This window comes from Miniopterus natalensis, chromosome 5, assembly GCF_054644295.1.
Source record: "Miniopterus natalensis isolate mMinNat1 chromosome 5, mMinNat1.hap1, whole genome shotgun sequence".
Taxonomy (NCBI): domain Eukaryota; kingdom Metazoa; phylum Chordata; class Mammalia; order Chiroptera; family Miniopteridae; genus Miniopterus; species Miniopterus natalensis.
Window position 1 is genome coordinate 11,955,263 of NC_142085.1, and position 26,165 is coordinate 11,981,427.

The 26,165-nt window shown below is 38.3% G+C and overlaps 1 protein-coding gene across 3 annotated transcripts in view; it reads right to left on the reverse strand.

Moving 5' to 3' along the window:
- The window catches only part of BTBD9 (BTB domain containing 9), a 403,351-nt gene that overhangs the window by 339,035 nt on the left and 38,151 nt on the right, over positions 1-26,165 (reverse strand). For 2 of the 3 annotated variants that reach the window (XM_087817373.1, XM_016223702.2), the window contains exons 2-4: positions 9,239-9,450; positions 5,052-5,415; positions 3,752-4,016 (exon numbers count right to left, since the gene is read on the reverse strand). In XM_087817373.1, coding sequence (XP_087673499.1) covers positions 3,752-4,016; positions 5,052-5,415; positions 9,239-9,423 — 814 coding nt within the window. In that variant the 5' untranslated portion in view covers positions 9,424-9,450. Of the gene's footprint in view, positions 1-3,751; positions 4,017-5,051; positions 5,416-9,238; positions 9,451-9,512; positions 9,668-26,165 lie in introns of those variants that run through there. The other variant, XM_087817372.1, reaches the window with a different exon arrangement.

Sequence of the window (26,165 nt, forward strand, 5' to 3'; positions counted from 1 at the left end):
AATCTGATGAAAGAAGTAATGATATAAATGTTTGGATAACATTTACTTAGAAAATAACTAACTTATTTTTTAGGATCGGATGGGAAAGTGATATGCTTCCTTAGTAGTTATATTACTGATTTTACTATTCATATAATTAAAAAGTCAGAAAAACAGCCTGCTATTTCATCACTTCTTAAGTTTAGAAGTTAGATAAAAGATTCCCAAACATTTGTATAATCTTTTCCTTGAGCTCCCTCTGAATTATTCCAAAATAAAGAGCTTAACATTTAAGAGGAATAATTGTAGTATGTCATTTGAGAAGGGGGTGTCCCTCAACCAGCTGATTACTCCCTTTCACAGTAACTCTGTGGGTTTATTACAACCCAGGTCTGACAACTGTACTGAGCAACTGATCAATTCCAGGCTACCAGTAACTATGTGAAATGTCCAAAGCACCTCCATACTCCTGCAGCAATGTCCTAAGCCTAGCCCTATAATGCACCCAGGTACGGGGCACTATCAGTACCTCAAATCAAAACTAGAGCAAGGGAGCCCGGCCAGGCGTGGCTCAGCGGCTGAGTGTTGATCTAGGATCCAGGCGATCGGGGTTCGATTCCTGGTCAGGGCACATGCCCGGGATGCGGGCTGCAGATGATCAATGACTTTCTCATCATTGATGTTTCTATCTCTCTCTCTCTCTCCTTTCCTCTCTCTGAAATCAATAAAGATATATATAAAAAAAATAAAAAAATAAAAAATAAAATAAAAAACTAGGGCAAGGGAAAAAAGGCTTATAAAAGAGGATCCAACAGTGAGAATTCAGAAAGTCTAAAATTAGGCCCTGGCCAGGTGGCTCAGTTGGTCAGAGCATCATCCCAATAGGCCAAGGTTGCGGGTTTGATCTCCAGTCACGGAACATAAAAGAATCAACCAATGAATGCATAAATAAGTGGAACAACAAATCTATGTTTCTCTCTCCCCCTATTCCTCCCTCCCTCCCTCCCTTTCTCTCTCTCTCTCAAAATCAGTGAAATCAAATATTACTTGTCTTGTTACCTCTCCCCCTTCTACCCTCCCACACTTTACCTAGTATCCTTCTCTAGCACCTCCAAATCCCTTCCCAGACCTCTACCGACCTGTTCCCTGGAGCTACTATACTATTTCTCTACAACCTTTCACTCCAATTCACACAGCAGATGGTCCACACATTGTATTTACCATATTTTCAAGCCCATGGCCTTATTCCGTTTAGCCAAGCTTCAGTCCAGACTACTCACCACCATTTATATCCAAAAGTTCTCTTTCAAGTCTTATTCTTTTTGACCTCCCAGCACCACCAGATACCACTGGCCTCCCTCTCCACGTAGAAAGCAGCTCGCTCCTCTGTGGCTTCTTTAACCCTCTCCCAGTTCTCTTCCTACCTCTCTAATTCTTCTTTCTCTACCTTCAGCCCCCTGCCTATAGGACTCTCTGCATCACAGACTCTGATCTTTACTTCTTTCTCTATGCTCTAGCCCAGGTTTCACCAGCTTTGACTGCTTCCTAAACACCAGTAACCTGCTTCTACTGTTACTGGACATTTTTCCTTGAATTCATTCACCAAGTATCTGCTATATCCTATTACGTTAAAAGTTGAGGGTACAAAGATCAAGAGGGTTTACAAAGATCATCTCTGCCATCAAGGACTAAATATAAGTAAACAAAAATGTTTAAAACAATGTGATAATTCCTACACGATAACAATGGTTTCCTATATATAGCTTAAACACATTACTTGTGAGCATTATTTCAATTAATTCTCATAACAATACTAGGAGATATAAAATTAAAGGTAAAATCCCTCATGTAATTTTATACCAGGTCATACAACTAGTAAGTGAATAATTCAGAATGTGAAGTCAAATTTGGCTCCAAAACCTATGCTTTCTCTTCGGTGCCCAGTGAAAAGAAATTTAAATCTGATGAGTTAGGAGAGAAGCCCGCTGGGACACCTATTTAAGATCAATCAGTATTTCAAGAGAGTGTCTAAGGCCACAGTCAAGGAAAAGATTGCTCAGGGAAATGACTAACATGAGAAAAAACTTACAACTTGTATGTCCCAGAAAACTTCAAACTCAATAAGACTAAAAACAAACTCAAGGTCTTCAAAGTACTATATTTCATCAATTCGAAGACACACTTTTTTTCAAATGTTATCATTTCTGAAATATGAGGGTGTGTCATGGTTTAATTGGCAATATTGTTTCCTTTCTTAGTGGTGCATAAAACAATGGTGCCTCAGAATTTCTAGTTTCTTAGATTTGATAAAATAAGGTAACTTCCTCCTAAACATAATCTTCAAGTTTAAATCACTTGAATCACCAAGATCTAATTTTTAAAATAATATCTCTTTATATTTATTGTTATTAAAAGTTTGTAATGTTGACATTATTGCAGGTGTCCCCCTTTCTCCACCTCCCTTTGCCGACCTCCACCCACCTCTGCCTCTCCCTTCCTTGCCCTTAAACTTTAATCCATTATTTCCCATTTTCCCTGCCACCACTCTAGTTTAAAGTTGTATCGACTGTGCACAGGTTACATACCCTCCTCACTGGTCTCCTTGAATCCAGTTTTTCCCTATTCCAAATCATCAACTACAGCACTGTGGGTCAATCTTTCAAAACCACCACTGTACTCAAGCCTCTCCCAATCTCTAAAATCAGCTTCCCACTATGCATAAGCAAAATCCCATTCTAGTCTCAAAGACTGCATGATTTTGCCTGAGCTAACCTTTACAGACTTTGTTATTAATCAACATAAGACTTTTACACCAGTCAAGCTCTTCTGTCCAGTCCTTCAAACGCTCTAACCTCTTGTCTATTAAACTCACCAGTCCTCCCACCTGAAGTGCACCCCACCCTGATGCCATTCAAATCAAAAGCCGAGGATCACGTCAAGCTTTATAATCTCCATGAAATTTCCCTTAATCATTCCAAGTCACACCCTCTTCTGAAGTTCAGAGTGTGTACCCATCTTGAATATTGTTGTATTTAACTTTTCATGGGGGTATGTCTTATTTCCACAATGAAATTAAAAGGATCAAAGGCAGAGACTATATTTTGCACTTATACAACATAGTTTAGTGGTTAACTGCATAGCCTCTAGAGCCTAACTACATAGGTCTGACTCTCAGCTCCACAAATCTTTCTGTGTGACCTTGGGCAAGTTACTTCATCTCTCTGTGCTTCAGTTTCCTCAGTTGTAAAACAGAACCAATAATGGTACCCACCTCAAATAATTGCTGTGAGAATTAAATAATCATGTAGGACTGTTAAGCACTTTATAAGTATTAATTACTATTATTTTTATTATTAAGAAAAATCGCCACATGAGTGTTGGAAATTCCACATATGTGTTAGCTATTTTTATTATTTAGTGTCTGCATGTTCATGGTGCCTAAAATAATGACATAGCATGTACTTAGCACTGATTTGAAGGAGAAAGGGAGGAAAGGTCTTCACATGAGAAAAGGCTTTTGAGGAAAATATTTCTGACATTCTAGGGAACAGCTGGAGAAATCTGTCCAAGAATGGCAAGAAATGCCTCTTTGGGAATTTACCATGGCTATGCAATCTCAGGAGGATGACAGGGAAAGGCATTCCATGGGAAGCAGAGCTGTATGTTCTCATATCCATACGTTCCACGGACACCTGCACTATAGTTTCGTAGCTGAGACTGTCATGTGATGCAAACAAAATTTTTGGTGAGATTAGGATGAACAGGTACTTACTGAGCATGCCTCTGTAATTGAGGTCCATATCCCGGCTCTCTGATCGAACTTTAATAGCATCCAGAATGGCATCAGGAGACAACAGTCCCGAAGGCCTCACAACATTGAGCAGTTCGGTGAGGCTCATCAGAGGCAAACGCACAGCCTGCATGATTTCTGCATGATTCTCCTTTGAGTTGTGCTTACACCAGTTTAACAAGGCTAGGAAAATATCTTTTTCGGGAGCTGCGAATGAATCTCTTAATACGATGTTTAAAAGTGCTGTCTGAAAAGGATAACAAGACGAAATTCCAGTTATTATGCAGCTCAGCCATGTGCATTATACAACAGAACTACAAGTATCTGTTACATGTAAACAACTGACTCTTTTTGACCACCTTCTCTCCGTATTCTCTGCCACATATTCTCTTGTGCATTATGGCTATGTGAATAGCTGTGCACATCCTGTACCACTACCTCAAACATGCAGTCTTTCCAACACATCTGCACCCATCTTTAATAAAAGAAGATAAATACCAACGTGAGGGGCTGTCTTTCCACACACTTTCTTCAGGAGAGTTTACATTTATGAATCAGTAAGGTACATTTGGCCTTTAAAATTCAAAATCTTTTCTGTCACAGTATTACTGCACTACCATATTTTGGGCTCTCAGATTTTCAGACTGACCTCCAGCAACACTGGTGCAACCCTCAAAGACCTTGCCTCTAAAAATAAAGTAGGATAATAAAACCATAGTTTAAACTCAGAACAAGACGTAGCTTTTCAAGTAAGTGTTCTCATTCAAAATCATCAGGTCCTAGAAGGAACACAGAAAGGGAAAGAAAAGACAACCACCAGGATTCAGAGAAAGATTTGTGAAAAACACTTTTGCTCTAGCCATTGTTCAGTGTAAAACACCATTTAATAGTGAATTTTGAGCCAGAAAAACAAAACAGTAACTTAAAGACATCTAGTGACACATCTGATCTCCCTTATGAATTTTCCCTCTCATAATACAGTATTCTCTTTATTGACAAAAAACAAATTCAAAAAGCAGTATGCAAGACCACATTTAAAAACAACCACCCAGCATCACAGTCTTTTTTGCACATGGAATTTACCAGAAGAACCTTAAAAGAAAACAGTAGCAATCTGCCCTTCTCTGATATGATCTGGAGTCTCAGAAGCAACAGGAAAATGGCTAGACAGACCTTCCACACCTTCGACTTTCATTTTTTCTTAGTCCATTGCTGAATTTCTATTGTACAGATATAAATAAAACAACGCACGCTTGAAAGTTACTTGCAGACAGTGACACACCTTAGAAAGGGAGAGGAAGCCTTCACTCAAGAGCACCTCCTGAGCATTTCTGTCCATAAACATGCAGCACATACAAGTTAACTTCGGCAATGAGTAGAGACTGGCAACGTCAAAAGTCATACAGACATTCTGAATGTTGAGGATGGTGCAGAGATACTCAGAGGTAGAATCCTCTAGCTCTGGAAATCCATATTTATGAGCTAGGCTCAGAAAGTCCAGCAGCACCTCCTCCTTCTCATCCGTCAGTGTCGCCCGCCCAGTGTAGATGTACTTGAGCAGCATCGTGAAGGCTTCCGCAGTGGTGTCCTGGAGAGGGATTTCTGCTTCCGGCTGCGATTCCCGCATTCCGCCATACAGCAATGCTCTGCACGTCAGAGAAGAAATGCATGAGAAACACCGCAAATAAGATTTGCTACAAAATCATGAAATCGTGGCTATCAACATTATTCAAACACAAATTCGTTTAATGACATAAACATTCCAGTAAAGAAGTGATCATTTTAAGTTCTCTAAAGAAACCAAGAGAAATAACTTACAAGCTATTTTGAATTAAGTCTATAAACAACTGGACTAAAGAAATACCCTGAAAGCTCAAGATATGTAATAGACATTCATTACACAGAAATTTTTTTATGGAAAATGGGTTGCACCATTTTATTTTATTTTAAATTTTTTTGTTAATCCTCACCTGAGGATATTTTTTCCATTGCTTTTCAGAGACAGAGAGAGAGAGAGCAAGAGAGAGAGAAAGAAACATCAATGTGAGAGAGACACATCGATTGTTTGCTTCCCATACATGCCCAGACCAGGGCCGGGAATCAAGCCTGCAACTGAGGTACGTGCCCTTGGCTGGAATCAAACCGGGGACCCCTCAAGTCCACAGGCTGATGCTCCAACCACTGAGGCAAACCAGCCAGTGTGATAAAAGTACTCTTTTGAGAGGAATAGTGAAATCAATATAAACATGTTAAAGGCCAATAAAACAGCTTAAAAAAGGGAAAACTCTATAGCCCTAGCTGATGTTGCTCAGTGGTTGAAGTGTTGGGCTCAGGGGTTTGATTCCTGATCAAGGGCACATACCTAGGTTGCAGGTTCGATCCCCGGTCCTGGTTGGGGCGAGTGCGGGAGGCAACCAATTGATGTCTCTCTCACATCGATATTTCTCTCTCTTCTCTCTCTCTTTCCCCCCTCCCTCCATCCCTTCCACCATCTGTAAAAATCAATGGAAATACTATCCTTGGGTGAGGAATAAAAAAAGTAAAACTTGATAGAAAAGATATAATAAGATAAAAACAATTAAACACAACCAGGTGCCATTCTTCCCTGTTAGACTGGCAGAAATTTAAAAGCCTGTTACATTCAATGCTGCAAAAGCAATAAATAGGTTCTCTCATGCACTGCTTTGAGTATAAATGGGTACCCCTTTTTGGAAACTAATTTAAGTAATATCTTTTCAAATCTAAAAGATGCATACCCTTTAAATCAGTGATCTCATTTGACACAGTTCTAGAGACATAATACAGCATGGTTGTAAAGACAAACATATATATATATGATGAATATATACTGAAACAATGGAAACACTGGGAAAAAATTGATATATACATTCTATGCAGCCATTAGAAAGATCAAGGGAGGTCAATATATACTGTTTGGAAAGATGTCCAGGAGATAGTAGTTACATTGCAGAGCAGATCCATGTGTTGAGTAAAAAAATGTATAGCACATACTTGTATGTGTATGCACATAGGTATATATACAGGTATATCTATTTATACTGAGAAAAATCAGGGGAAATTCATATTAAACTGTTAACAGTGGTTGTCTCTGAGGAATGGGATTAGATGGTTAGGAGGAAAGGACTTTCATTGTTACTTTATAAATTAAAAAGGAAATTGAAATTGGTGATGGAATTATGGATGATTTGATTTTTTTTGTCTTTCAGTATTTGTCAGATTAAAAAAAAATCCCCATATTATTGCTTATCTACTCATCTAAAAAATGAAAACTAGACAATTCAGTCAAGTAATGAATTTTAATTTCTATCTCTATTACTCTAGAGAAATAATATGAACCAATTAAACTTTCACTCTATCAGAAAAGAAGGGACAGCCAGAGGATGACAAGGGAGGAGGGCAGAAAAGGAAGAGTAAAGAGAAAGAAAACACGTAAAAGTGAAAGCAAGAGAATAAGGGGGCAAATAGATATTCCCCCTGCTCCTAACATTCTCGGAGCAGGACTAGCAGTTCAAAGGTTCCCTCCACACCTGCCAGGAACTCTTCTCACCCTCCCCCAGGATCCAGCATTCTTGCTTGGCTCAGGAAAATAGCTGAAACCACCCAGCAAAAAGAGTCATGAATATCCTGAGCAGAGCTCTTCACTGGGTTATACTCTGCCTAAAAACACCCTTGAAGGTTTTCATTAATCCAGAGAACATCTAACCACAACTTTAAAATTGCTAGATTAAAAACGCATTCCTGGGAAGATCTCACCAAGACTTACTCCAGCATGACCCATGATGTTTACATGGATTCTCAATGCTTTAGAAGTGGTTTTGATGAAGCTCCTTGGAATCCTAAATATAAACCCCAACTGTGGGAAGTTCCCTCCTGTAAAGTCAGCTTGTCCTTATCTGGGAATTGACAGGCTCTATGACAACACTTAGTAAAGACTCTCCCAACTACTGAAAGTTAATCTACCTTTGCACAGAGAACGGTGTGAGCAATGAGAATTTAAGACAGCACTGGTAATGACTCTTAGTTTAGCCTCATGAGCCATCAGACAACATCCACAAAAAGACATAGAACAAGGTCAACAAGTGAGGGGAGTATATTCCACTCATTCAATATGATCTTCAATTTTTTTAAAGTATTTGAGTTTCTTTTAATAAATGGATCACCTAAAGGATAGCTACATATAGTTGTCTCAAATTATTTTTGAAAGAGGGTAAGGTATAAACTATTAACAAATATTAAACAGAAAGCTGGAAAGTTCTGACTTAATAAAGAATGGACTCTTCAAAAAACACTTTATTAGTAGTGAGTGGACCAAAAGTAAGAAATGGGAAAGAAACACAAAAAGTGCAGAGGCTGGGAACAAATAATGACGAAACCAAGGCCATTAGCAAGAAGAATAGGAGAGTGTTAGCAAGAACTCTTAACAGACTCTTCTCTTTTCTAGGCTCCTCGTTTCATCTACAGTGGCACTTTATATGTACAAGATGGAATGTTCTACAAATTTTTATAAAGCACTATAAAATTCTCGTTCAGTAGTAAATATTTCTTAGAGACATACTTTCCTGTGTGACTCTAGGTGTTGCTATTTCGCTGTCTCAGTTTTTTCTGATTATAAAACTCAGACTGCAGTTTTCACTAGAAAGTACCCAAATTTTTCTCTAAGCCATCGGCATCTCAATTTTAGATATCAAGTTTCCTAGGCAAATCAATGACTTTATGGATATAGACCAATAGATTTATCAAAGATACATTATCATTCAGTGATGACTCCCTTTTAATTAACATTAGGTATAACACAGAGTAATTAGAGCTCACTTTAACATTTATAACCCTGGAAATTAAGGGTTTGAGTAACAAATAATAGCTTCATATAAGTACAATCTTTACATTAATTAAATACATAAATATTTTGTTTAGTTTTAGTTCTACTATAACTATGAAACGGTCTCAGTAAATATTTGTTTCCTTTAATTTGGGGTTATCAAACTCCTTATTTTAGAGAGAGATCTGTTGGGATACCTACAGGTCCTGGATCTCAGTAGCCTGAAACTAAGAGGTATTCAAGTTTATTACCAAGCCCAGAGGGCCACGTGTGTGTACAATGAGAAGCCTACATGCCAACACATCAATTTAACTTCCCATTAGTGATTAATGGTGAGAAGGTGAGGTTAATAATCCAGCCTAAGAAATATTCTTGAGATCTTGAAAATTGGTGGATCAGGTACAGTCTAGCCTGAGAAGCCTTTTTTACCCTATAATTCTAAAATGACTTCTGAAGAAAATAGTGATTTTCAAAAAATAACAAAAAGTCTACAAAGATAAAATTCTTATAGATGTTGAATGGAAGGATTGCTATTATTTGTTATGCTATGTTACATATTTTTTATAGAGTAAAAAATAACAATGTTTCCACAAGTTAACTTGAATATTCAGAAAGTATAACAGACTTACCGAAAATATTGGCACCTCGCTGCTAAAATTACCCGGTGGGCAGGAAAACGTTTCTTTTCCACAACAAATGTGACGTCACCATATTCTTCCCCAATCAACAAGGCACCAATATGTTCAGACAAAATGTGCACATGATCGATTTCCCCCACTGCAGTAAAGGGGCGAAGAGGGTGGCTGTTACTCATCTTGTAGAATTGATAATAGTCGCTGATCTAGGATAAAAAAGGAATGAAAGTTAGTAGGGGGAGGGGAATACACATAAAAAATCACATACCAGCCCAGCCGGATGTGGCTCCATGGTTGAGCGTTGCCCCATGAACCAGGAGATCACAGTTCAATTCCTGGTCAGGGTGCATGCCTGGGTTTCCCGCCTGATCCCCAGTAGGGGGTGTGCAGGAGACAGGCAGGCAGTGACTCTCTCATCATTGATGTTTCTCTCTCTCTCCCCTCTTCCTTCCTCTCTCTGAAATAAATAAAAACATATTTTTTTTAAAAATCACATACCAGAAACATAGCTAAGTGAAAATTTAAACAATGTACTTTACAACACTCACACGAGAGAGATTTATCTTTACTGGTATCTTCATTAACCCGTTTTCGGTGGGAAGCAATTCAGCCTGCTTCCATTAACACACTGCCTTCACTGCCTTCTCACACTAGGAAAGTAAAAATAAATGCCAGGGTCCTCGAACCTTAGCAGCACTTAGAAATATCACAATCTAAAATGCTGTGCCAAATACAGGTCCCTAACTTCTTGTTACCTCAGGAAAAGGAAGTCAACCACCAGAAGAATTCCTCTTTTAGCACAGACAGATTTAATAAGGTTGGGTATAACTAACTATCCCCAGCAGAAAGGCATTTGGGCGTAGATCTAGACCTAAATCACAAAGAATAAACTAAATCATCACATTTCAAATACTTTCAGAGGTTTCGGTCTAAAACCATCTTAAATATTTTATAAAAAATACTATAATCTTCTGTATTCACAAAAATAATTTGACATTTATTAATGAAAATTTATAGCAAGCATCATAATCCCCTTCAAAAAAGGAATAACCCCAAATATTTTTCTCAAGACTAACTTCTAGCCCAAACTTTCGGCTGTAATGATCGCATGGCCTGGGTCTACCAGGACATCATTACATTTAATTTCATTTACAGGCACTCCCTTGCTTTTGTATGCAATGCCTTTCAATACACGTTAACTGAAAATCAAAAAGCCAAAGCTTAATTAATATCTTCACATATTAGAAAAGGAAGTTATGTGCTTCAAAAGTTAAAAATGTTTATATTCTTAAATCTTTAATATATTTGCAGGTACTGATTTTTCAGGTGTAAGTAACCTAGCAAGTGGATAAGAGCCTTCACTAGCATTCACGTGCTGGAGGTGATGTGGCCAGTAGCTCAGAGGTGAGCCAGCTGCACTAGAGACTAAGGGTATTGAGCCAGATATGCTCTTTCCACTAGCCCTCCACACCTAGAACTCTCCGCTTGGACCAGGAAGGATTGAAGGTTAAGCTACTCCTAATCTTTAAACTTTCACATCCAGATGCATTATTAGCAAAGTGTATGAAAAATGGTGTTTATCCCCAGAGACTGCCATGGAAGATCCTCCTGATCCAGGTTCTCCAGTTACCTGCTACTCCATGACCATCCCCGAGAGAGGGAGCAACAGCAATGACTGTGATGTAGAGGAACATGGAGGGCGAGTTAGGCAAACAGGCGCCCACCTCAGGTAAGTAAACAAGCTCCTAGTCCCTCATAGTAGGAGCATCAGGCAGCTCACAGCATGCTACTCATTGCCAAGGCAAATCCCTTCTCTCAACTGCAGCCTCTATTGGAAAGCCCTAAAAGCAGAATCACCCCCAATTTCCTGCGTATGAAAGACCAAATCCAGCTTAAGAGGATCAATCTAAGGAGTGTCAGCAAATCATGTGTGAATCAACCATCTAATGTGTGATACAACAGTCTAACATAGGAGTTGGCAAACTTTCTGCAAAGGGGCAGAGAGTAAATATTTTGGGACTTTGCAGGCTATACAGTCTGTCATGATACTATTCAACCAAAAACAGCCACAGACAATAAGTAAATAAATGAGCATGGCTATGTTCCAATAACTATTCACAGAAGAACGCTGGATTTAACCTTTGAGCCATAGGACCAAATATATGACCAAGGATGACTGTAAACTAGACAAAGGTTCAAAATGCTTTAGTTTTTTGTTTTGGTTTCTGGTTAGATTACCCAACCAATGTTCAAAATAACATGGTCATTTCCTGTATCAGCCATGAAATTCTGAAAGCGACTTGTACCTGATGTGAAAATCCCATTCCTCTTCAACACAAACTCTCATATCACTATCTAATATAGGGTGGACCCAAAAATGTATACACACAGTTTAATAATTATAAAGGCAGTGTTTATTAAGATACAATTCATTTTCAAAATTGAGCTATCAGCTACTAAAGTGTGTATACATTTTTGAGGGATACCCTGTATTTCCCTCAATGATGATGCATGGCTCTGAACAAAACTGACACTCTTACAGCTGAAAAGATGCAATGCATATACAGGCATACCTCAGTTGCACACCACCAATAAAGTGAGTATCTCAATAAAACAAATTGTAATCTTCTTGCTGGTGGAGGTTCTTGCCTTTAATTTGTAAAAAATGCAACATCTGTGAGGTGCAAATAAAGTATAATAAAATGAGGTGCACCTGCACCCAGTGAGTATATTCTCTGCTATAACGTTCTCTTATGTCATAAGCAAGATTCAAATGATTGACTAAATGATTCTTGATGCACAATGACTGGCGTTTGGTTAAATAGCTCAAAAGTAAATGTGTAATTCTTAACTGACACATAATAAACATTAATACAACATATGTAAATATCATCTTAGTAGGTTCTCTAGATCTGTACTTTAGTCATACAATTACATTTTGCTAAATTTACATTTTAATTGTGCTTTTCCAACTGGAGACATAAAGCTAATATTGCCAGTATAGAAAATAACCACTTAGTATGGAATAAACACTATTTTTATGGCATATGGAAAGAATTTTAATTAAGCCAGTGATTTTTTTTTTTAATTTTATCTGTTTAAAATATTACAGATGTCCTTTTTTCTCCCCGATGACCCGTTCCACCCCGTCCCATACCCCTCCTCAGTCCCTCTCCCCACCATTGTCCCTGTCCTTGGGTTGTGCATATATGCATATAAATTCCTTGGTTACTCTCTCCCCCTTCACCCACCCACCCTCCTCCATCCCTGTGACATTCGTCAGTCTCATCTATGCTTCCATGTCATTGAATCTATTCTGTTCATCAGTTTATTAAGTTCTTTAGATTCCACGTATAAGTGAGATCATGTGATGTTTGTCTTTCTCTGCCTGGCTTATTTCACTGAGCATAATATTCTCCAGGTCCATCCATACTGTCCCAAAGGGTAGGAGATTCTTCTTCTTTACAGCTGCATAGTGTTCCATGGTGTAAATGTCCCACAGCTTTTTATCCACTCATCTACTGATGGGCACTTGGGCTGTTTCCAGATCTTAGCTATTGTAAACTGTGCTGCTATGAACATCGGGGTGCATATATTCTTTCTGATTAATGTTTCAGGATTCTTAGGGTACATTCCTAGGAGTGGAATCACTGAGTCAAAAGGCAGCTCCATTTTAAATTTTATTAGGAACCTCCATACTGTTTTCCATAGTGGCCGCACCAGTCTGCATTCCCATCAGCAGTGTACTAGGGTTCCCCTTTCTCCACACCCTCGCCAGCACATGTTGTTTGTTGATGGCAGCCATTCTGACAGGTGTGAAGTGATACCTCATTGTGGTTTTAATTTGCATCTCTCTGATGATTAGCTACATTGAGCATTTTCTCATGTGTCTCTTGGCCATCTGCATGTCCTCTTTGGAGAAGTGTCTATTCGGGTCCTTTGCCCATTTCTTAATTGGGTTGTTTGTCTTCTTCTTGCTGAGTAATATGAGTTCTTTGTACACTTTGGAAATTAGCCCCTTATCAGATACATCCTTGGCAAATATGTTTTCCCAGACCATGGGGTTCCTTTGTATTTTGAGGCTGTGTTCTTTTGCTGTGCAGAAGCTTTTTAGTTTGATGTAGTCCCATATGTTTATTTTTTCTTTGTTTCTCTTGCCCTAGGAGATGTTATCAGTGAAAACTCCGCTACATGGGATGTCTGTGACTTTACTGCCTATGTTCTCTTCCAGGATTTTTATGGTTTCGTGACTTACATTTAAGTTTTTTTAAACCAGTGATTCTCAATAAGCTTGCCACACATTGGATTCACATAAGGAGCTTAAAATGAAATAGAAAGATGCTTGAGCCCCACCCATCAGAGATTCTGGCTTAATTGGTCTGGAATGTGTAATCACTATTCTGAAGCGACTCTAATGAGCAGCCTGGAAAAGAGCCACTGATTTAGGCTCTGTTGTAGGTTCACAACCCACACTCAGGTGCACAAATACACAAGTAAATACCAGCTGAAAAAGTTCATTTGGGATATGATTCCATTTTGAGTTTTATTGCAAAGAGGCAAACAGTGCTAACACGTCACCAATGTGACAGCTTGTATGCAGAAAATACTTTCACCTAATGCTACAGCTTATTTACAAAGTCATAGTTTGGGTCCACTGCTGGCTTTTTTAAAAAAGCATGTTTTAGGAGAAACAAGATGGTGGCGTAGGTAACAGCTGCACCCGCCGCCTCCCGCAACCACATCAAAATCACAACTAAAATACAGAGCCACCCTCACTCAGAGCCTCCTGAAATCTGGCTGCACAGAAACCCCACAACCAGGGACCTGAAGCAGCACCGAGAGCGGTAGGAGGGGCGGAGACTCGGGCGGGTTGGGACTGAATCAGAGACTCACCGAGGGCCCACAGCCGGTGCCACGGGTTAAACCCGGGAGGGAATCTCAGTGGTGGGGGCTCCCTGGAGGAGCAAGGGGTCCCAGCCCCACAGCAGGCCCCCCCACAACTCTGGGCTGTGAAACCAGCGGGGACTGTTGCTGAGGGTCTCAGAGGCTGCGGGAGTCCCAGGCTTTCCTCTTAAAGGGCCCACGCAAGGACTCACTCAGACACGCTCCCTCTGAGCCCAGCGCCGGGCAGCAGCTTGAAAGGACCTGGGACACTCGGGGAGGAACTAACCTGCCTGAAATTGGGGTGAGAGCTGGAGGGAAAGCTTCCTCCCAGGCAGAAGGGCTGGCAGAGGCCATGGCTCCTTTGGCGAGTCCTCCCTGCATACGGCAGGCAGGCAGGCGCCATATTTGAATCGCCAGCACCTGACTCTCACCTTTGGCCCCGCCCCCTGATTCCCGGAGGCCCCGCCCCTCCCCACCTGCAACTCATCCAGGCCACTTCCAGGGGCTTTTCTATGCAAGTGGCCTCTGGAGCCTCATGCTTAGGACTTTCCTAAAATCTCTCAAACAAGCAGCAGCTGCCCCATATGGCTTGATAAGTGGCCCCAGGCCTGGCACTAGCAGCAGCCTGCATTGGCTCATAGGTTGGCCTCACCTGGACAACGCCAAGCCCAGCACAAGTAGCAGCCAACTACAGTTTGCTGTGTAGCTCATGCTGGGTGGCCCTGGGCAAGGCACTGGCACAGGCTGACTTTGCATCTCCCCGGAGGCCCCAGAGACAGTGCACCTGGTGGTCAGACTCAACCACGGTGGATTACAACCCTACCACATCCACGAGTGACACTCAAGGGGCGCACTTGGTGAGCACCAAAGCTCCACTGAATTAAATCCTGCTCCATAAAGGTGTCTCCAGCACAGCAGCTCTTTGGCTGTAGCTGCAGCTGGTCCTCACAGCTGATTGGCCCGGAGGTCAATTCCTCCCAGTGACACCAACAGCAACCAAGGCTCAACTACAACAAGACAGTGCACACAGCCCACACAGGGGAGTGCCTGGAAGGCCCAGCTCAGGTGGCTGTGGAGGCTGAGCCCCTGGACCCTACAGGACACCTACTACACAAAGCCACTCTACAAATTCCAGGAGACACAGCAGCTCTATCTAATACACAGAAACAAACACCTGGAAGCAGCCAAAATGGTGAGGCAAAGAAACATGTCACAAAGGAAAGAACAGAAAAATTCTCTAGAAGAGGAACTAAATGAAATAGATCCAAGCAAGCTAACAGATACAGACTTCAGAATTTTGTTTATAAGGATGTTTAAGCAGACTGTTAGAGAAATAACTGAGAAAATCGATAACATAATAAAGTACCAATTTGAAATGAAAGCTACAGGAACTGAAATGAAGAATGATTTACATGGAACCAACAGTAGAGTAGAGGACACTGAGAATCAAATCAGCAATTTGGAACATGAGGAAACAAAAAGCACTCAACCAGAAGAGCAAAAAGAAAAAAAAAAATCCAAAAATATGAAAATAGTATAAGGAGCCTCTGGGACAACTTCAAGATGCCCAACATTCATATTATTGGGGTGCCAGAAGGGAAAGAAAGAGACTAAGAAATTGAAGACCTATTTGAAAAAATAATTACAGAAAACTTCTACCTAGGGAAAGAAATAGATTTACAAGTCCAGGAAGCACAGAGGGTCCCAAACAAGAGGAACCCAAAAGGCCCACAGCAAGACACATCATAATTAAAATGCCAAAGGTTAAAGACAAAAAGAATCTTAAAAGCAGCAAGAGAAAAGCAGTTAGTTACCTACAAGGGAGCACCCATATGACTGTCAGCTGATTTCTCAATAGAAACTTTGCAGGCCAGAGGAAGTGGCAAGAAATATTCAAGGTGATGAAAAACATGGAACTATAACCAAGATTGCTCTATCCAGCAAAGCTATCATTTAGAATTGAAGGTCAAATAAAGAGCTTCACAGATAAGAAAAAGCTAAAGGAATTCATCACCACCAGACCAGCACTACAGGAAAAGTTGAAGGGTGTTCTTTAAGAAGAAACTAATGAACAAAAGAATCTGACGAACTAAATAGATCCAGAGACATTGACGCATGCAACAGATGATCATATTTCAAAGGAAAGAGGGAAGGGGGGGTGGAGGGTGGGAAGAGATTAACCAAAGAAGTTATATGCATATATGCATAACCCATGGACACAGTTAATAACAGGGTGAAGGCCTGGGGAGGAGGTGTGAGCGAAGTCGAGGGGGTCAATTGGGGGGAAAAATGGGATACCTGTAGTACTCTCAATAATAAAGATAAATTTTAAAAAATAAAATAAAAAAGCATGTTTTAGAAACCACATACAAATAAACTTTTTTTAAACCAATTTTAATTTGATAGATAAAATTGGAAAAACATTTAAGTTTGTGGGGTAAAACTGTTGTATTGACTTGTTTCTTAATCTTTGAAACTTATTCTGCACTAATAACATAGGTGTTCTTTGACAAATTTTCTAACTTCCATGAGATTGTTTCCACACCTGTAATGCCATGGTTACACTGGGGGTTTTTTCAGTATTATTTTTAACTTTGCCACTTAATATCACAATTTTGGCTGTCATACAAAATAGACTCTCATGACTCTGAATATGGTTGTACTTGTGGCTTATTTATTACAGCAAAAGAATACAGAGCAAAATCAAAAAGGTTTTGAAAAAGCACATGGAGCAAAGTCTGAGGGAAAACAAACACAAGGGTCTGCTCCCAGTGGAGTTACATTGGATATGCTTAATTCCCCCACAAAGCTGACAGCACCTGTTCAATGTTGCCAACCAGGAAGTCTGCTAGAGACTCAACACCCAGGGTGTTTAACAGGAGGCTATTAAGTGTAGGTAGCCCTTGCCCGGCCTGCATCAAAATTCCAGACTCCAAGAAGGAAAGCAATGTTCAATATAAACCATACTGGTTTGTACAGTTTAAATGAGCCACTCTTAACAATAAATGGCAGGAAACCTTCTAAAATCCAAGGTTCCAGATGCCAGACAAGGGACAACTTTGCAAGTAGGCCTTTCTAAAGATAAAAGTTCAATTCTGCTAACTTTAATTATGTTAACTTTTTTGTATTGCTCCAGAAACAACCAGAGAATCTAACAATGTTAGCAAAAGCACTGAAAACAAGGAGTCTAAGAACCTATCTGATATACTTATTTAATCTAAGATTTCGATAGGAGAAAGTATACTAAGAAAATAACCTATCCCACCTGCCCAAATGTATTCCTGACCCCTTACTTCCCAATATGCCAGCTCCAAACAGTTTTATGGACAGGTTTCTTCAAAACTTTAAGGATCGCATAATTCCAATATTTAAACTATTCCTGTGTACAGGGGGAAAGTAGTTTTCTGCTTCCTATGAAACCAATGTAACCCTAACACAAAGATGTGACCACAACCACACAAAAATCAGTATAGCCCTGGCCGGTTTGGCTTAGTGGTTAGTGTCAGCCCACAGACTGAAGGGTTCTGGGTTTGATTCTGGCCAAAGGGCATGTACCTCGGTTGTAGGCTTGATCCCCGGCCCTGGTCAGGGCTCATGCAAGAGGCAACCAATCGATGCATCTCTCTCGCATCAGTGTTTCTCTCTCTCTCTTCTCTCTCCCTTCCACTCTCTCTGAAAAGCAATGGAAAAAAATCCTTGAGGTGGGGATTAAAAAAACAGAACAAAAATCAGTATAAATGGGGGGGAGGGAATCCAATGTAAAGTATTGGAAAACAGATTTAAGCAGAAGGATAATGACAAAAGGGGTCAATTCCAAAAGGATGAAGAGTATTAGCGAAAATAATTAAGTCATCAAATTAAAAGGTCAAAGGAGAAAAAAGTCATATAAATAGCACAATAAAAGTTAAAATACCTTTTTATACAATCATTTTTATTTTTTTAAGTTTTAATTAAATAGCAGTAAAAGGATCCTTCCTTAACTTGATACCTACATACACAGCCTAACTGTAACAGATGTTAGCATCTGGTTAATAAAACACTGAAAACATTCCTATAAAGTTCAGAAATAAGATAAGGAGGTCTATTTTTATCACTATATAATTTTCAGGAACAAAACACAATGCAATTAAGAAAACCAAGTTAAAGCTAAACTGATGAGGAAACAGAGGCAAAAAAAATCACTATTGCTGATAATCTGATTGCCCAAATGAAATATCCATGAAAATCAACTGAAAAGGTATGAGCAAAAATAAGGAAGATTCACTAAGGTGACCACATAAAATTATTACATCAAAATATATAGTATCCTTCCAGGCCAAAACAACCATCTATAAAATGAAAGAAAATATTGCAATTTATAATTGCAAAACACATGCAATACCCAGAAATAAACTCATATAACATGCAAAGGAAATTATAAAACTCTATTGAGAGATTTAAGAAAAATAAATGAAGAGAGACATACATTGTTTAGAGACAGAAAGACACAATGTTGTAAAGAAACCAATCATCTCTAAATCACCACATAAAAAGCATATTTAATACTTTATTGTACTTTATATTGTGAACAAAAACAATCCTTTAGTAATAGAAAGCAAAATTCAACCAAACATTCTTGGTAGGAATATTAGTTAGAAACCAATAATTTGACAAATGGGCACACATATTAGAAAACTGAGAATGAGAAGTGAGAATTTTATATTTATCAAGATGTTTTTTTAAGCTGACACAGTTCTAATTAATACAGGAATTAAAAGTAACCCTTATTAGAACCACAACAGTTTTTAAAGTAAACTGGAGTAAAGGAGTTCATCTGGAAGAATAAATATGTGATTTGGTGTATATTCTGGGGGGAGGAAAAAAGTGCAATTAAGAGGGGCCAGCTTACTAGATGAGAAAGCAAATCATAAATTAGAGTAATTAAAACAATGTCATGTTAGAGACATGGGTCATTGGAATATATTAGTCCAGAAATATACCCAAGTACACATAGGAATTTAGTATATGTGTATATATATATGTAGCATTTCAATTCAGTGGGAGGAAATGTTAGTATTTTTTCAATAAAAGTGGCTCGCTATTTTGAAAAAAGCTGGATAGTCACACAAGAGCACAAAATTAAATACATAAGGATGTCAATTTCAGCACTTTCTGTAACAGTAAAAAAATGGGAAAAAACTTAAATGCCCATTTAAAGGAAACTGGGTAAACAATATGGTAAGTCTATACAATGTAATATTATACAGTGATTTAAAAAAATAAAGTTAGGCACTACTGACATTTAAAAACTCATAAGTATATGTATTTGTATGCAAAAAGGAAAGCTGAAAAACAGTATTATAGTAAAATCATATATTTTAAAATATGTTTTTATTGATTTCAGGGGAGGAAGGGAAAGGGAGAGAGAAATAGAAATATCAGTGATGAGAGTCATTGTTCAGCTGCCTCCTGTATGCCCCTACTGAGGACTGAGCCCGCAACCCGGGCATGTGCCCTGACCAGTAATCGAACCATGACCTCTTCGTTCATCGGTCAATGCTCAACCACTGAGCTATGCTGGCCAGGCAAATCTTATTTTTTTAATAAATAAAAAGTAAACACCAAATTGCTAACAAGGGTTAACCCAATGGATCGGGGTGTGGGAAAAAATTTTACATAATGCACTACATATTTCTATAATGTTTAAAATTTTTATAACAAGTATGTTTTTTGTAATAAAACAATATACAAGTACTTCAATAACTTTGGCCACTAAAATTACAAAACAAATAAGTTTCTGTATCAGACAGCAAGGGTTTTAATTTGCCACAACCAGCAGTACCTGATATAGTGACTAAGAATAGTAAGCAGAGGGACTATACATTATCTCCACAGATAAAAAATTAATTAACAACTTAAAGGCCAGGACAAAAAGTTCATTACACTAAGAGTAATGAATATCAGAAAGTAATGAATATCAGATACCTGGGTAGCGTGGCCTACTAGGACACTCCATCTGATACATCCCAACTTAAAAGATCCTCACTTGGGGATTTTCAGTATGACTTTTTCTAGACTTAAGGCAGATCTTCTCAGATGCACACAAAATGTTCTGAGATTTGCTCCTGTTGACAGTCACAGAGTCTAAAACTCGCTGACATTTACAGAATAGGGCAAGGGTAATCTATTCACTTAAGCTACTCTTTCAAGGTATCAGGAAGGAATAGTACGAAGGCAGGGGAATCAGGGACTTACTCTAAGAGAGGGCGGGGGAGGCCTCAACCCAGAAACGGTGCCATTCAGCACACCATACACAATTATTTGTCGAGGATTCTGGGACTTCATATTTACCAGGGATGGTGGTATAGAAACTACACTATATTTTGTGGTTGCGTAACTTACATGGACTCAAATATGTCAGAATTTTTTTTAGAAGACTAAAGCAGCAGATGAAAATTCTCAGGGTTAGCGGCTGTTTATCATACATTAAGAAACCCACACTCATTGGTTCTAACCAAAATAACAAACAATGTCCATCAATAAAGTGAGAGCACCATATGTAGTTCATAATGTTGTAATGCTATAATTGCCTCTTAAGGAGTGTGAAAAAACCAAATTGACCTAAATGTCAATTTCTTTACTTAATGCTCATTTCCAGTAGAATTGTTTACAAACTTTTCTTTAACAAGGGTTTACCATGTTTTAGAAGTAAAATTTATTCTCCAGAGTTTAATCAGCGAAGTTCCACCAGGTGGCGATGCCAATGAGTCCTTGAATGGGGTAAAAACCTCCCCCGGGAAGCCCTCTCTACCCCGTGAATTTCCTTACTGAAAGGCCTTTATGGGAAAAAAGACCTTCTGCTCTTTAATTGCAAAATATAAATGATCTTTCTCTTGAGGAAAGAGATGGCATTTACAAGCATATGGTTCAGCAATTTCTTTCTGCTCTTGGTACCCACATGGTGTGTAATTTGAAGTAATACTCCTTAAACTTTAAATTAATATCGCTTGAGGACATAAACGATGTCCTGTCTGCATCTTAAACACTATAAAAAACATCACATTCTACTTTCTCATGGGACAGATACCTCACTTCTTTTGATATATACTCCACCCTGTCATCCAAATGTTTAAACGAACAGGTGTAGAATGAATACACTGGTAGGTGTAACCTTGGTTCTGATACTCTGCAAATCCAATTCAAACCCTGCAGAAGAGTAGTAACACCAGGCAGTAAAGTGCTACAGTGACAAACACGACGGGGCTTCATGGGCATTTTCTGGTTCAGGATTCCTGAAATGTCTTTCTCTGGGAAAGAGGAAATGGTTTCTAACATCCAGTCCAGCTCCAAATTCTTGTCATTCTATGATTTTATATGTTTGTGAATAAATGTTTTAGATATGCTTAGTTTGGAACACTAAAGAACTATATCATAACAAAAATATTTGACATGATTATTTTATTGAGAGTGTATGAAACTCCATTTAGCAATTACCACATTGATTCTCCAATTCTCTGCCAAGGGACAAACTAGTTTCTGAGTCTATATAATTCAGTCAATAATAGATTTATTGAACTCCCTCTGCAATACAGGACCAGTGCTAGGTGACAGAAACACAAAGATTAATGAAAGATAAAGTCACTACTTTTGAAGAACTCACTGTCTACTGAGGAAGGTAAGACTAGATGGCAAATAATGTCAATTCTACAACTAGCAAACCATAATTTTACGATTTTTAGAAAGTAAAATACAGTTTTCTACCATAACAATCATACCATGCCGAAACAACAATGGCTATGCCAAACAGAATATTAAATGAGCAGGAACTCAAAAATTATGTTGTACTCTTGTATCAGAATAAGAGTTAATATTCAAATAATTGGCTATATAAATAACTTGCTCTCTAAAATGCAGTGTTCATATCCCAGGGAGAGTGCAATACAAATCACAGAAAGTTGGAAAGAAAACCTTGACACTCCTATTATATGTATTTTTTACCTAGAAAAAGGAGAAAAACATTTAAGCTTTAGTAATATTTAATATGTGGATGGGCATTGCTTCTCTCTCTTAATTTGCATGTCAATAATTTGTCTCATAAGATAAATAAGTATCTTAAGAGAAGACGGAATTCCACAAAAGTGGCAGGGCTGAAGGTAGTATCCCCATTTGCTCAAGGGAAGTGTCAGGTTTACCTGTGTGCTTGCTTATGTGAATTTTCCAAATGCTATCTAGTTTTAGTTAAATTACCACTCACAAAAAGATTCTTGCAAGAAAACCACTGATTGAAGATAATGTAGCACTGCCAACACAAGCAAACAAGAAAATGGCTGTTATGACAACACTACTACTAATTAGATTTTATAAGGTGACCCTGCCATAAGTCCTAGAGATCTAATGCAGAGACTATAGTGCATATAGACAATATTGAATTGTAATCTTCAAACCTAAAAGACTAGAACTTTATCCTAACCACTAAAAAGCAATGATAATTATGTAACATGATAGAAGTACTGATTATCACTATAATGGCAATCATATAATATATAAATGTATCAAATTAACATACTTAACACCTTAAACATTTACACAATCTTACATGTCAAATATATTTCAATAAAAAAGTGACCACCCCAAATTTGAAGTAATCAAGATCATTTGAAACATACTCTATTATTAGCAATGAACATTCATACATAACAATGAATATTCATGCAAAAGGAATTAAAACATATGCAATGAATAAATATTGGTTGAATGTCTTAACCCAAAAAGAAGCTTAAAATAAAATTACAACCTAGTAGAAAATTAACCATTTTGCAGTAGGAACACATAAAGTACTTCTCGCCTAGTAATAATGGTTACTATTATTGGGAATTTACTCTAAGCCAGGCAGAGTCCTAAGCATTTTACACATAACATCTCATCTAATACCAAAGAACTGGATTAGGTAGGTACTACTGTTTTTTATCCTAATTTACAGATAGGAAATGGAAACACAGACAAATTAGGCAACTTATCTAAGGCCACAAACAATAAATAGTAGATTCAAACCAGGTCTGTCAGGGTCCTGAACTTACAAGAATTATGCTGTCATGACATGGAAGAAATCAGAAGCGGTTCTGCCTCAGACTCCTAGGCCTGCCAGCCAGCTAGCTCCTCAGACCAGCAGTTCTCAAACTCTATGACACACCCTATTCAAACCAGGGAAAATATGTCATGGGTGATAGAAATAAAGTGTCATTTTTCAAGCCAACTTTTGGAGAATACATATGCATCTGCTACTCTAATACAGAAAAAATAATTCATATTTTAACTACATTTTAAACTCTAGAAACTGAAAAATTATGGACCAAGAATACTGTTAATACAAATATACATCATTATATGTTACAGGGTTAAATGAACAACCTACAACAAATTAAATTGATAATGATAAGGCTAAACAGTAATTTATAATAAAAAATTAGAAACAACTGAAAAGGACAAAACTCCACATACACTGTTGATATGTACTTTTCCAAAATGTAAAATAATTGTACCTTATGCATGTTCACATGTGGAACTGGAGCTTTACAATGTTGCTACAGGCTGCATAGTAGCCAGACTTCCTAGTAGAACACTATGTCAGAATGCTTTATAAATTCTAGTACTATGCTGATGTGTATTTATGAATGCTACCTTTTGCATATTCTTAATGCTTCATTTGATTGGTTATTAGTAAGTTGCCAAAGGATATATATAAATGAAATACTATGAGATCACCCAACATTTGCCAACCTTTTTCTTAGCAGGGCCCACCAGGGCATCATGGAAACGTGTTCTCCTAGACTAGGTAATGCTCCTGGCTCCATTTGGCAATACATCTAATTCTGTGGCAGTTGGGAGAAGCTACTCTATTACTCAATTGTGAAATATCTAAGACTCCCAAGGCAAAAAGAGCCCAATATATAATTTGCAGTATAATTTTCATTTTCTATTAAATTCAACCCTTCTTCAGTTTCTCTGAATCCAATCTCTAATTTAAACAATTTCCCCCACAAAAAAATAATAAAACAAACAAATGGAACTACATCAAACTAAAAAGCTTCTGCACAGCAAAAGAAATCAGCCTCAAAATACAAAGGAACCGCATGGTATGGAAGAACATATTTGCCAAGGATGCATCTGATAAGGGGCTAATTTCCAAAGTGTGCAAAGAACTCATACAAGTCAACAAGAGGAAGACAAACAACCCAACTAAGAAATGGGCAGAGGAACCTGAATAGACACTTCTCCAAAGAGGACATACAGATGGTCAAGAGACACATGAGAAAATGCTCAACATCGCTAATCATCAGAGAGATGCAAATTAAAACCACAACGAGGTATCACTTCACACCTGTCAGAATGGCTCCGTCAACAAATCAATGAACTACAAGTGCTGGCGAGGGTGTGGAGAAAGGGGAACCCTGGTGCACTGCTGGTGGGAATGCAGACTGGTGCGGCCACTATGGAAAACAGTATGGAGGTTCCTCAAAAAATTTAAAATGGAGCTGCCTTCTGACCCAGTGATTCCACTCCTAGGAATGTACCCTAAGAATCCTGAAACACTAATCAGAATATATGCACCCCTATGTTCATAGCAGAACTATTTATAATAGCTAAGATCTGGAAACACCCCAAGTGCCCATTAGTAGATGAGTGGATAAAAAATCTGTGGGACATTTACACCATGGAATACTACGCAGCTGTAAAGAAAAAGGATCTCGTACCCTTTGGGACAGCATGGATGGACCTGGAGAATATTATGGTAAGTGAAATAAGCCAGGCAGAGAAAGACAAACATCACATGACCTCATTTATACGTGGAATCTAAAGAATTTAATAAACTGATGAACAAAATCGATTCAATGACATAGAAACATGGAAGTGACTGATGAATCTCAGAGGGAAGGTGGGGGTGGGTGGATGGGTGGGGAGAGATTAATCAAAGAATTTGTATGCACATATGCATAACCCATGGACACAGACAATAGTGTGGTGAAGGCCTGGGGCGGGGAGTGGGTGCTGGGTGGAAGGGTTCAACGGGGAAAAAAGGGGATATCTGTAATATTTTCAAGAATAAAAAACAAAACAACAAAAACAACTTTCCCCAAATACCTGCAAAAGAACAAAAGCATTCAAATCAGAACACAATAAATATCAAATTACCCAAGTGAGCTTCATTGTATGACATTTTAAAGTTTCCCCAAATACTGGTGATTGCTGCTGCTTCTTTCTTCCCTACAAAGTACCTTCTTGAGTATATGCTTCAGAAAGAGATATGGTAAAAAAATGTCATCACCAGATTTTATTAACCTAAGTTCTGAATGTTTACCCAAAGACCTATATTGTCCAGCCATCAACCTTCTCTCGGTCTCTCAGCTCCTGTTAGTTCCACTGTGTAACTCTCTAAAGGCAACCTTCTATAAGACAGGATGACTTTGGGGAATAACAAGTCACAGACTGCAACTCTAAGAAGTGGCTATCACTTAATAGATCTCAGTTTATATAACTACCCTTTTTTAGGTTCTCAGCCTTTTAGGTCCTAAGCCATTGAAAACTACATGAACTATATTCTGTGAACAGAAATATATATATATGCACCTAGAGCCAAAACACAATGAAAAAGTCATGATAAGTACAGAGGTGATTCGCTGTAATAATATTTAAAAATACAGGGCAAATTATTTCCGTTTAATTTCTTCAGTGGCAACTTATGGGCCTGTAATATTCTTACCTAGATTTAAATTATATGATATTTTCCTAATTAATAAAGGTTATTATAGTATGAACTCCTATTAAAGTAGTGGAATTATCAATTGCAACAATTTAATTTCTTTGTAGCAAAGATACTGTGAATATTTGCATTATTGTCTCTGTAAGGAAATTGGCTTTTCATTTGTAGATGTTATAAAAATGTTCTACTGCACATATTTTGATGCAGTTTGTTAAACCCCTATATCTTGGCTATTTCTGTGAAATTAAAAAAAGAAAACATCAACTCTGAGAAATTAGACCACCTAAAATCTTGATTTGT